General features: G+C 39.7%; 1 protein-coding gene across 2 annotated transcripts in view; it reads left to right on the top strand.

The window, feature by feature from the left end:
- Positions 1-13,468, top strand: part of sacs (sacsin molecular chaperone) — a 107,316-nt gene that overhangs the window by 39,095 nt on the left and 54,753 nt on the right. For both annotated transcript variants that reach the window (XM_087988175.1, XM_087988174.1), the window contains exons 3-7: positions 380-530; positions 10,343-10,433; positions 10,925-11,010; positions 12,353-12,464; positions 13,231-13,377. In XM_087988175.1, coding sequence (XP_087844301.1) covers positions 380-530; positions 10,343-10,433; positions 10,925-11,010; positions 12,353-12,464; positions 13,231-13,377 — 587 coding nt within the window. The remainder of the gene's footprint in view (positions 1-379; positions 531-10,342; positions 10,434-10,924; positions 11,011-12,352; positions 12,465-13,230; positions 13,378-13,468) is intronic.

Here is a 13,468-nt window from a genome sequence, read left to right as displayed (position 1 = left end):
GTAATTAAGGAATGAAGTGAAGCAGAATTCTGGATAATAAGCTAGCAACTTAAACATGAGAAGATGTGACATGAGAAAAGGGATTAACTAAAACTAACTTGTGTTATTTTTTTCTCAGTGATGAAACAGACAATGTATTTGTTAGAAATGCGTACTATCTAATCATTGTTCTGAAAAATAATTGCTTCCAATTGGTTCCATTTATTTTGAACTCTATATATGGGTGAAACAAAACGATGCCAATGTTTTGATAAAGCTGATGACCCTAAATTTAACTTACAATATAAATAATTTAAAAAAAGTTGATTGTACAAACAGCAGCTTTTCTTTCACTGTATCTTGCATTTGCTGGAGAAACTTTGTTTTTCTTTCTTCAAAGGCTTCCAAAGGTCACTGTTCTCCATGAATATATAGGGAGAAGAGTGTATGAAGTTGTTCCATGTGCAACTGTTCAAGACATCAAGGAGTTAATCTATGTGGAAACGGATTTTCCTGTTTCAGAACAGCGGTTGCTATACAATGGGAAAGAGGTAATCTTGACTTTGAGTTGAAATGGTAGTGGTGTAGCAATGTGACTTCCTTTGTTTAATTATCCTTATAAAGCCAAAGAGGGAAACATAGTTCTTTCCTACTCAGATTAGTAAAATATGGCCACGGAGGGACTCAGATTTTCACCAAAACATTTGTTTTATGGTAAAAGTACAGATATTTAATGAAGCAAAGTGCACCTGAGATTTAAATTTTATTCACTGCCATGGTGCTGTGCCAGCTTACCTGGTCCTGGTTCACCATTTGATTAAATCACTCATACCTTTTTAAGGCCCATCTGAGTGCATTGTCTTTGCTCAGTTTCATTCCTATCTGTCCAATGGAGCAAGCAAATAAAAACCAAAATAACTGCTGATGCTGGAAATCAGAGACAAAAACAGAAGTTGCTGGAAAAGCTCAGCAGGTCTGGCAACATCTGTGAAGAGAAATCAGAGTTAATGTTTCTGGTCCAGTAACCACTCCTCAAAACTGATGGTAGTGAGGAAAATGGTAGTTTTTGTGCAGAAGATAGGGTTGGGGGAGAGGGTAAGGAGAAAACAAAATAGATGGAGATAAAGCTCAAAGAGAGAGAGGACAGTGGACATATAAAGGAATGTTGCAAGCACCCTTTTTCTAACCCTTCATGATCACTTTGGATGCTATTAGAAGCTTAATCTCTAGAAAGCCTCTAATCCTGAGTTATATGTTGTCCCTGCTGACACCCTCTGATGTAGGCAGGAGATCAGTTTTTATATGTTACTGGCACCCAGTTCCACCTCTCTGCTTGAACATTCTCCAGCTCCACATTGGCAAGGCTGATCAGTCTGTTTCATCGCTGCCAAGAAGTTTAGGATCATAGTTTTGGATTCTACTCCTGTCTTGCTGCTTGCTCAGAATGAACCTAATGGTGAGAAAATTTGGTGTAGTGCTAAACTACAAGCTGGTTTTCTGCCAGCATCCTATCCATTATTGCAACTGTATGTTTCTGCTTTGACAGTGTTATCTTCCACCATTGGCTTTACTGCCATCCTATAGCTGAAACCTAGTTTACGTTTTCATCTCCAGGCTCAGATTCTCCAATGTTCTTTCCTGTGGCCACTTTGAACATCATTCTATAAATGTCCAACTCATCAAAATTCCACTGCCCACAACCCGTCATATGGTAAATGTTTTGTTTCTTTTTCACTTCAGTTCTTGCAATTATTTGCTGCCTCCCCAGCCACACTCTTGTAATTGATACAGTCCCTCTTATATTGGAAACACAGCTTGACCATGAACTAATATAATAGTGGAATGTATTTAAAGTACTTTGTACCCTGGTTTCCTATATATGACCATTTCTTGACTATGTGTCTGAGAAAATAATGAGATACCAATCCAAATAATCAGAGGAATCTTTAGTGATTCAAGTAGTTCTCCCTGTTCTAATAGACCGGTAACCACCCATGTCCCGCAAAAATGTATTTGTCATTCATATTTACTGTTAGTTTTTTAAAATGAGAAACCAATATAAAGGCCCCAGGCTCATAGTGGAGGAGGTAGAAACAGTTAAAACAATAAGCAGTTAAGTAGAGGACCACAGATGAGATCGTTCATAATACATGATGAATTCCAGTTTTGAATGAATCTGTATGATGTTGTGCACTTGCATTAATTACGAGAAGGAGGTGATAATAATTTCCTATTACCAACCGTGTTTCATGTGTTTGCTGTGATGATTAAGATAATTGAATGAAATTTTACCATCGACAAATTTGCAATGCTTATAATGGGATTTTGTTGTTTGTAAGATTACCATATCTTTTTAAGTTGTGATATAGTGAAGCACTTCAGTATTTAAATATGGATTTGGTTTATGTTTCTGAATGTATGGTGGAAGTTAGCAGCTTAGTGCAGAGTGTCCTGTTTCTCCGCTGCAGTCTGTCAGATCTGTGCCAGTCTTTTTAAAAACATAGAAACTAGAATCAAGAGTTACGCATTTGGCCCTTTAAGCTTTCCACCATTCACTAACCCCATCTCCGTTTGAACCTCAGCTGAATGCCATATTCCTGATTTCTCCCCATACTCTTTGATGCCTATAAAATATAAAAGTATCTATCTTTTCTTCAATATATTCAGTGATTTGGTCTACACAGCCTTCTCTGGCAGAGAATTCCAACAGTACACTATTTGAATGAAGAAATCTTTCCTCATCTCAGCCCTAAATAATCTACCCTGTATCCTGAGACTGTCTCCTGGTTCTAGAGTTCCTGGCCAGGGAAAGTATCATCTGCCAGCCCTGTTAAAACATTTTATGCATTTGAATCTGGTCCTCTCCATGGTGACTTATTAGTACCTTGGAGATCATGACCTTGTTTGACCCTCACTTTGAGAAGCCCTGGTCTATATGTATAAGGACACAAATCCATTCTCAGTTAATCCTTATCACTTGCATATAATTAAAGACCATTCATGTCCAATGAACAGTGGAAGAGATGACTGTCAATCGGATATTTTGCCTTGAGTTGCATTGAACTTTTTCAGAGAGGTTAGAGCTGCATTTATCTGGGCAGATGAAGGATATTCACTTTCTGGGCATGGGGCACAGTTGAAGTAGTAGATGGTTAAGGGTTCAGCACTGTTCCTCACTATATTGACTGATAGAATCAACACCAGTAACCAGCGTCAAAAGAAAAGCCACGAGCCTGTAAAAAGCAGCACCTGTATTTATGCACTCTGAGCAAAAGCCATCTTTTGACAAAACAGTGGAATCTCATTTCAATGAACCTTGCTCAGAAGTCTTTCAAAGGGATATTTAATGAGAATATACTGCCTGCAATTCCTTAACTGCTGAGTAACCAACTAGTCCACCCCCACAAGGACATTGAGACTGCAAACTCCAATTTTTGGTTTTTGGCCTCCATCTTAAAAACAAAGACGCTGATTAACTGGTATCTCTCAGTTGTTTTGTATTTGTCATTACTAATTGAATAATCCCTTTATCTGTTGTGATTCTGTCTTACTTTCTAAGTTTGTAATTGTGCTTGTATTGCAACATTTCCCCCATGCCCATGTGTGTGAAATGCAACCTGTTTCTGGTTTAACGTTAACACAATGTTGTTGCATTGCCTGCAAAGTCACAGCCTGTAAACACAGAGTGGGAGCAAATGTGCCCCACTGTGGTTTTCTAATAAAGGAGAAATTTAAATAAAAATTTACTTGTGGACAGGGGGTGACGTTAGGGTGGGAGATTTGTTTTGAAGATCGCAATCTGTGCCTAACTGAATACTCTCCACCTGCTTGAATGAGTGTAACTCCAACAGCACTCGAGAAGCTTGAACTATCCAGGACAAAGCAGCCATTTGGTTGACATCACCCTCAACATTCACTTCCTTCAGCACTGATGCACATGTGAACCATCTACAAGATTCACTGCAGCAACCTACAGTGTCCCTTTGAAAGCACCTTCCAAACTTGAGACTTCGACTTAGGACAAAGGCAGTAGATGCGTTGAAGTACTTTTACTTGCATGTTCCCCTGTTAGGCACGCACACCCTGACTTGGAACCGTGCCATTGTTCCTTCAGTATCACTGATTAAGTCCTGGAGTTTGCTTCCTAACACCGCTATGGGTGCACCTTCGCCTCTGTGGTCTTCAGCGGTTCAAGAACACACTTCATTTCCACCTTCTTGAGGGGAATTGGTGATGGACAGTACATGCTGGCATAGCCAGTAATATCCACACCCATTGAACAAAAAATTTTAAAAAACTAAACATTGTAACATCAGCAAATGTTCCCACTTTTCTCTTATAATAGAAGGAAGATAAAGCAGCTGATAATTAATTAGCCTAGGAAACTCATTTAAGGAAGGCCTGTAGCAGTGTCCTCTGATTGACCTCTGGCCACCACTAATCTTCCTTGATACTGGATATAGATACTAGGCAGTATAACATTTCCCTGCTGGAATTCCCATTGACTTGATTTTTAAGGGCTTGCTGATATTACACTTACTCAAATATTGCCTTTGTCATTCAGACTTCTCCTCTGGAATTCAGGTCTTTTTGCCAATGTTTGAACTAAGATTAGAATTAGATCTGGATTGTATGAGGTGTGGGTCACTTCACACCCTGGCTTCTGAGTTAGAAGACTGTAGGTTCAGGTCTCACTCCCATAATCACAACCATCTAGATTGAAATTCCAGTGCTTCACTGAAGATTTACTTCACTGACACAAGTTCCTTCATTTGATTGAGACAATTTGAATGCAATTGTAGCTCAGTGGTAATGTCCCTACCTCTAAGTTTGGAAGTCTGTGTTCAAGTCTCACCTGCTCCATGCATCATAACTCATCTGAACTGTTTGATTATAGATATTTTTAATGAGATCTGGAGCACGAAGATGCAGGCAGAACCCAGACTGAGTACAGTTGGTCAGTTTATTGATGAACATGTGCAACTTGATAGCACAATCAATGACTCAGAATAGACTGATGAGGTGGTATTTGGGTGGATTGAATTTCTCCTGTTTTTTTTTGTGGACAGGATGTACCTGGATGCTTTTCCACTTTGAGGAGAAAGTGAGGTCTGCAGATGCTGGAGATCAGAGATGGAAATGTGTTGCTGGAAAAGCGCAGCAGGTCAGGCAGCATCTAGGGAACAGGAGAATCGACGTTTCGGGCATTCCTGAAGAAGGGCTAATGCCCGAAATGTCGATTCTCCTGTTCCCTAGATGCTGCCTGACCTGCTGCGCTTTTCCAGCAACACATTTCCATCTCTGCTTTTCCACTTTGTCAGGTAGATGCCAGTTTTATGGCTGTGCTGAAAAAGTTGGGTAGAACTTGAATTTCCCTGATGGGAGGTTTCAAGGCTTGGGCTGGGAGGAGCCCTGAGTCAGGCAATAAGCAACTTGCTGCCTTCCCACTGCCACCTGATTTAAGTCCTGAATGGAAGGCTTATGGATGCCCTCCTGCCCATTTACTAATTGAGGCCTTTATGTTTGCTTCAGCCAACGTACAATGAGCACATTTATAGGACCTTTTGACTTTTGTAAGACATACGAATGAAATGTTTTGTGTAAATGAACCAAGAGAATTGTTAACCTGTGATATTCACTTTTAATCACTGAGAATTCTTTGTGAATGTCTTTACTCAGCGAGTCGTGAGTTCATGGAATGCCCTGCCAGTAGCAGCGGTGGACTCTCCCTCATTATGGGCATTTAAGCGGGCATTGGATAGGCATATGGAGGATAGTGGGCTAGTGTAGGTTAGGTGGGCTTGGATCGGCGCAACATCGAGGGCCGAAGGGCCTGTACTGCGCTGTATTCTTCTATGTTCTATGTTCTATGTTCTAATTATTCACTTAGTCGAGGGCTGTTCCTGATGGGAAATGGAACTTCTTCCACTTTTTATTGCTCAGTGCCAGTGTTTATCACTATGTTGAGATGTATGAAATTCTTAAGGGACTTGACAGGGTAGATGCTCAGAGGTTGTTTCTCCTTCAGGGAGAATCTAGGATCAGAGGACATAACCTGAGAGTAAACAGTCACCCATTTAAGACAGATCAGGAGGAATTCCTTCTTGCACAAGATAGTGAGTTTGTAGAATTCTTTACAGTAGAGGGCTGTGGAGGCTGGGTCATTTAGATTAGATTACTTACAGTGTGGAAACAGGCCCTTCGGCCCAACAAGCCCACACCGACCCGCCGAAGCGCAACCCACCCAGACCCATTCCCCTATATTTCACCCCTTCACCTACTGCTACGGGCAATTTAGCATAGCCAATTCACCTAACCTGCACATTTTTGGACTGTGGGAGGAAACTGGAGCACCCGGAGGAAACCCACGCAGACATGGGGAGAACGTGCAAACTCCACGCAGTCAGTCGCCTGAGACGGGAATTGAACCCGGGTCTCTGGTGCTGTGAGGCAACAGTGCTAACCACTGTGCCACCGTGCTGCCCTAAATAAATTTAGTTTATTTAAAGCTGAAGTAGAGAGATTTTAAGCAGTAAGAGAATAGGCAGGAATGTGGGAGTTAAGGGTTATCAGATTTGTCATACACTTATTGAATGGTGGAGTAGTCATAGAGTCATATAACACGGAAACAAACTCTTCGGTCCAACCAGTCCATGCCGAACATAATTCAACCCACCTGCTCCTGCTCCAAATCTTCCCTGTTCATGTATCTATCTAAATGTCTTTTAAACGCTGTAATTGTACCCACATCCCCCATTTTCTCAGAAAGTTCATTCCACATGCGAACCACTTTGTGTAAAAACAATTTGCCTCTTTTATGTATTTTTTTTAAACCACTCTCCTCTCAACTTTTAAAAATATGCCCCCTAGTCTTGAAATCTGCCAACCTAGGGAAAAGACAACTACAATGAACTCTATCTATTCCCCTTATTATTTTATAAACTTCTATAAGGTCGCCTCTCAATCTACTATGTTCCAAAGAAAAAGGTCCCAGCAAATACAGCCTTTCTTTATAACTCAAACATTCCATACCCGGCAATGTCTGGTAAATCTCTTCTGATTGCCCCCCAGCTTAATAATGTCCTATAACTGGGTGATCAGAACTGGACACAGTATTATAGAAGAGGCCTCACCAATGTTTTGTAAAACCTCAAGATTATGTCCCACCTCCTATACTCAAAGGGCTGAGCAATGAAGGCAAACCTTTTTAACCACTCTGTCTATATATGATGCAAACTTCAAAGAATTATGTACCTGCACCCCAAGTCCCTCTGTTCTACAACACTATCAAAGGCTCTACCATTAATTGTAAAAGCCCAACACTGTTTGTTGTACCAAAATGCAATACCTCACATTTATCCAGATTCAACTCCAGCTGCCATTTTTCAACCCATTGACCCATTTGATCAAGATCCCTTTGGAACCTTAGAAAACCTTATTCACTGTCTAAAATGTCAGCAATTTTGGTGTCATCTGCAAACCCACTAACCATGCTTTCTATATTGTCATCCAAATCATTTATACAAATGACCAACAAAAGAGGATCCAAAACTGATCCCTGTGGAACACCGCTGGTTACAGGCCTTCAGTCGGAAAAGCAACCTTCCACTATTACTCTCTTTCTCCTGCCGTTAAGTCTATTATGTGTCCACTAGCAAGCTCCCCCTGAATCCCATGCGATCTAACTTTACTAATTAGTCTACCATGTCAGAAGGCTTTACTAAAATCTAAATAAACAATGTTTACTGCCCTGCCATCATCAATGTTTTTGGTAACTTCCTCAAAAAACTCAGACACAATTTTCCTCACACAAAATCATGTTGACTATCCCTAATCAATTTTTGCCTTTCTAAATACCCATCAATCCTATCTTCTATAATCACCTCCCACAATTTACCCACAACTAAATCTTGACTTTCAGATCAATAGTTCCCTAGTTTCTCCTTCCAACCTTTCTCAAACAAAGGTGCAACATCAGCCAACCTCCAGTCACCAGGCATCTCATCTATACTTATAAATAATCCAGATATTTCTGCAAGGGGTCTTGTAATTTTCTTCCTTACTTCCCACAATGTTCTGGGATATGTTAGATCTGATCCTAGAGATTTACCCATCTTTATATTCTTTAAGACCTCTCTTGTGTAATATGATCTGTTTATGAAACATCAAAGTTTATTTTTCTGCATTCTGTAGACTCGGTTTCTTTCTCCACAGTAAAAACTGATATGACTTGATGGCATGACTAGCCTATTTCAGCTTCTACATCTTATGGTCATGTCTGCATCAATACTCCCAGATGAGCGATAGTATGATCACATGTTGAGTAAAGGTCATCTTCACATTGACGCTCGTCTTCTAGCTTAATCTCAGCCTCCAAAACAGTATACACAACTGTGAATCAGTGTAATCATTTACTCTGCTTGAACCATTCCAGAATGCACACAATAGTTCAAATGTCCATTTATATTCAAATATTATCAGAAATTACCCAGATTAGGCTGTTATATCTTTCAGGTGGTCAAAAACAGTATGATAATAGCCTGTGTCAATTAATTCCTCCAGCATTAACAAATATTGACTAAAGCTGAGTTTAAGGAACTCATGCATTTGCTCTGTAGTTAAAGCAGTGGTGCAGTTTGTTTTAAGTGTCTCACAGAGAAGTGCCAGCTGAAGGAAAAAGCGTTTAGTGAATGTACGAGATTCATCAGCAGGAACTCAGCTAAGACAGTGCCAGCCCAAGTAAGAAGGCTTGGTGTGGAGATAGTGTTCTGTGTTTCTAATGGTATTGCTGAGATAAAAGGAATAGTGTGAATTTGATTCTTTTTCTAGTGTTTGTAATGAAATGTTTTCAACCCTTTATAGTATAATATAGCTCATATTTTTATTCTTTGAGAAGAAGTATGCCGATTTGCGTGAACATGCTCAGTGACTCACCTCTACAGTTTGAGAAAACACAAAACTTTGATCAATCAAGCCAAGTTTCACTCTGGGGTTTGATTTGTCCAATATTAACATCACCTTGGATCATACCGTTTGCCTAATTTCTCTTATCCATGGTAATAGTGACTGCGCAAAGAATTTGCATTTGGACATGTCAATTATTCTATACGAGCCGGGCAATTATTTCTTCAGATGCGCACAATAGTGTCCAAATTTAATGTGTCTGTAACATTCTTGAACAGACTCAACAGCCAGACTGTGCATTAGTTTAAATCCTAACCTTTGGGCAATTTCAGTAAGGATTTTGATTCCCATCTTGCTTACAGGTTGGTTCTTAGCTTTTTAGTAGATATACATTTGTTTCTCTCTGTTCCCCACCAGTATTTACAAACTGAAATCATTGTCAGAGCTAAGGAACAGGAGTAGACGTTTCAGCCCCTTGAGCTTGTTCTGCCATTCAATGGGATCATGGCTGATCTGTGCCCTAAGAGTTCCAAAACTCTAACCTCCTTTTTCTGTGTAAAAGTGCATCTTCGCATCTCTCCTGAACGGTCTAACCCTAATTCTCAGATTATGCCTCCTCGTTCTAGAAACCCCAACCAATGGAAATAATTTATTTTTTATCTACTGTCTTTTCCTGTTGATATCTGGGAGACTTTCATCAGATCACTACTTGACTTTCTAAATTCTAGAGAAAACAGGCCTAATTTGTGTAATCTTTCTTCATAACATGACTCCTGAATGCCAGTTATCATTCTTGTTAACCAACGTTGTACTCCCTCCAAAGACATTACATCCTTCCTAAGGTGTGATGCACAGATCTGCTCACAATACTTCAAGAGGTGGCCAACCACGGTTTTGTCTAACTGCAGTGTAACTTCTGCGTTCTTATACTCCAGTTCCCTGGACATAAAAGCTAGCATTCCATTAGCTTTCTTGATTATTTTCTGCACCTATTCATGATATTTTAAAGACCTATACACCTGAACCCCTGAGTTTCTTTGGACAATCACTATACAATCCAGAAAGTACCCATGATCTGTCCTTTTTTGATTTAGGTTCAATCTTCTGTGGAAGTTTGTTTGCACTACTCATTTTTTTAATGGAATGCTGCTTACTTTGAAACATTGCCAAGCAAGTGTTATTATAGTTGAAATTGTGGAATTAGTAATTGAATAAATAGTATTAAAGCTGATTTTCTTTGAGGGGAAATATAGTCTTGAGTGATCAAATATCTTATTTATAAAGCACTTCCTATTTTTGTTTCTATATATGAATGTAAGCTATTACTACAATTGTACCTGCCAGCACATTTGATGGAATAGTCATTATCAAGTTCACAAAAGCATTTAATTTGCCTCTTAATTCTAATGCATTAATTCAAAATTGAATCACATACTGTTTATCCTGTTCTCTCTGTTAGTTGTACGACTCAGCACAGATTGAGAATTTGTTGCAAACTGGAACCCATGAGATTAACTTGACTTTACAAGGAAGAGGACTTGAGGGAGGAGGTAATCAATTGATTTACAATGTCTAATGCTCATTAGTATAAATAAGACTAACTATACGAACATCTTTTAACACTAGGACATCGGAAAGGAAACAGATTAACCTTGGTAAATTTAATATTACTGATCTGCAATAGTTTGAAATTGATCTTGGGTGCAGTGGGAGGATCCCAATGCAGTGACAAGAAATCAGCAAATCTCACTGGTATCCTGAAATGCTTGTATGGTTATAATAAAAGGTTCCATATGGGGTTCTTTCTTTCCCTTGGTACTTGTGGAATTGGTCTATTTTCATTGATTTTCTGTGCCTTTCCTGATGGACAGGGAGAATTGAAATTCCCCTCTTGTCACTACAAGGCTAATTGTAAATCTTCATATTACAGTTGTAGCCTTCTTTCAAAATCAATGTTCATAGTTTAAAATTGTGATAGGAACAAACACTAATGAAACCAACTTCTTGAATTAGGAACTGAAAGCTATGTTTGCTTTTACAGGCAAATTTGGACAAACAACACCACCACTTGTAGACTTTCTTAAGGATATTCTGAGGAGGTATCCAGAGGGAGGACAGATTCTTAAGGTGAGCATCTTTATTACTTGTTTGGTCCTATTGAAATGACAGTGTTGGGTCCTTTGTGGTTTTATGTCTCTGGCACCCCAGTTGGTTGAATGTTGGTAAATAGAGAGATAAAGTATTCAAACCAGAGATGCCAAAAAAATTGCACATTTCTCTTTGTGAGAGACTCAGCAATTGAAAGAAATTAAACGTATGCCATTCGACCGACAAGTGGAGATGTTTCGATATATTGCAGAGTACTGTACCATAAGGAGAAAGTAGGGACTGCAGATGTTGGAGATCAGAGTCGAGAGTGTGGTGTTGGAAAAGCACAGCAGAACCGGCAGCATCCGAGGAGCAGAAGAATCAAAGTTTCGGACACAATTCCTGATGAAGGGCTTATGCTTGAAATGTCGATTCTCCTGTTCCTTGGATGCTGCCTGACCTGCTGTGCTTTTCCAGCACCACACTCTCAACTACTGTGTCATAAGGTCATACAGCTTTTGGCTAGCACTGTATATTTAATCAAACTGTGAGTAAAAATGGATATTTGGTATTCTGTTTGTGTAACATTGCAGAAGCCTGTGGACACTGTACTCAGTGAGACATAGAACGTAGAACAATACAGTGCAGAACAGGCCCTTCAGCCCTCACTGTTGCACAGAACTGTGTACTAATCTAAGCCCATCCCCCTGCATGAAATGGTAACGAAGAATCAATGCAGCATGACTGGTGTCAACATCTCCGTTCTGTTGTGATTCATAAAACGTACTTCAATGTGAGCTCGAAGCGCAAGTTCTCATGTTTGTGCACTTGACCTAGTTTATCAATTTCACAGTCAATTTCAGAAGGGACTTGTTGATGACATTTGGACTGTAAACAGACTTGAGTTCAATGAAAAGTTACATACCCAACTGTGCGCCGTGGAATAAATACAGAAGCTGCAATAAATGCATAGCATATTGCCATCTGAAAAAGTATGGCATTGTTTTGGTTGGAAACTGGGTTACACAGTAGTGTTTCCAACATTTTCTCACTCTCTTGCAATGCCTTTATATATTTCTGTCATTTTCTGGCTTCCACAATTAATTATTTTTCTGCATGCTTGCAGGCTCTTTTGCCTTCTGCCGTCGCCTTTCTCCCTCTTCCTTCCCTTCTTTTGCCCCTGTCTTCTTTATGCAAATTGGTTTTCTTTGCTTTACAATGCTGACATTGGCATAATGAGTACCATTAGCAGCAACAAAATGACTGATAAGGTTGAAGTCCAGTATTCTTCTGAGGATCCCAGAGTTATTATGGAGGTGTGCAGCAGCTGGGAAACCCACAGAAATAACAAGTATATTCTCATTTAATTCTTTGTTTTTAGGAGCTGATACAAAATGCTGAAGATGCTGGAGCTACTGAGGTGAAGTTTTTATACGATGAGACAGAATATGGAGCAACTTCACTCTGGTCAGAGTTGCTGAAGGAATATCAAGGTAAGACATCTCCTGAACAACAACAATGGATTCAAAATGCAACTGTGACATCTTGCAGCAGATCCTGTCGATAAGGTCAGTGGGAGAATAGTGGGCATTATAGAGTGCAATCCCTTTTAATATTATTTTACATCTTAATCAATGTGGTTAGATTTATCAGTAGCCACTGCAGAAGGATTAAGGTCTGAATCATTGAAATTGTTACTTTGTTTGCTATCAGATGGCTGATTATAAGCACAAATGATTCCCTTCCCCACTCATTCAAACTGTAATGCTGTGTTCCCTGTTAACACATCTGAATGTTTGTGGACGTGGTGCCAATCAAGTGGGCTGCTTAGTCTTGGATGGTGTTGAACACTGAGTGTTTGGCTACTTGCCTTGCTTTGTCTCTCCAATGCTGGTTACCAGGGATCCCCCACAGCTGTCACCAGAACATGATTAACAATGGGAAAGGTGATATCCACATTGCAGAGCCCACAGTAGGCTGTTTCCTTTGAGCCCAAGCAGCAAGCATCATTCCTTCGTCACTGCCCACAAATGTACCCAAGATGGATGATCAGTTAATCCTTGAAACAAGGAAACCTTAAGCTAGTGCGATCCATTGCCAAAGCAGTATTGGCTGCAAATGTATTGAATTCATAAGGTGCAAGCAGGAATATACTTTTGTGATGTAAGTTTCAACGAGTATGCACAGTTTTCCACCTTGATGACACTGGAGTGCCTGGATAGATTTTAATTAAATAAAAACTTTTGATTATTTCTTCAGGTCCAGCCTTGTATTCTTACAACAATGCTGTGTTCAATCCTGAGGACTGGCATGGAATTCAGGAAATAGCGAGAAGTAGGAAAAGAGATGACCCCCTGAAAGTTGGGCGATTTGGAATTGGTTTCAATTCTGTTTATCACGTCACAGGTAGGTGAATTGTCTGTGTTTTGCAGTGTTTTGAATAGAACTTTTGTTTAGTTTACAGCTCCTTGGTGCAAGATTAATTTAGAATTGGTGC

Source organism: Chiloscyllium plagiosum, unplaced genomic scaffold (assembly GCF_037043375.1).
Source record: "Chiloscyllium plagiosum isolate Xiang-an unplaced genomic scaffold, Cpla_swu_hap1 HiC_scaffold_6, whole genome shotgun sequence".
NCBI classification, from domain to species: Eukaryota; Metazoa; Chordata; class Chondrichthyes; order Orectolobiformes; family Hemiscylliidae; genus Chiloscyllium; species Chiloscyllium plagiosum.
The sequence above is the reverse complement of the archived record's forward strand: the minus strand, read 5'-3'. Positions and strand labels throughout refer to the sequence as shown.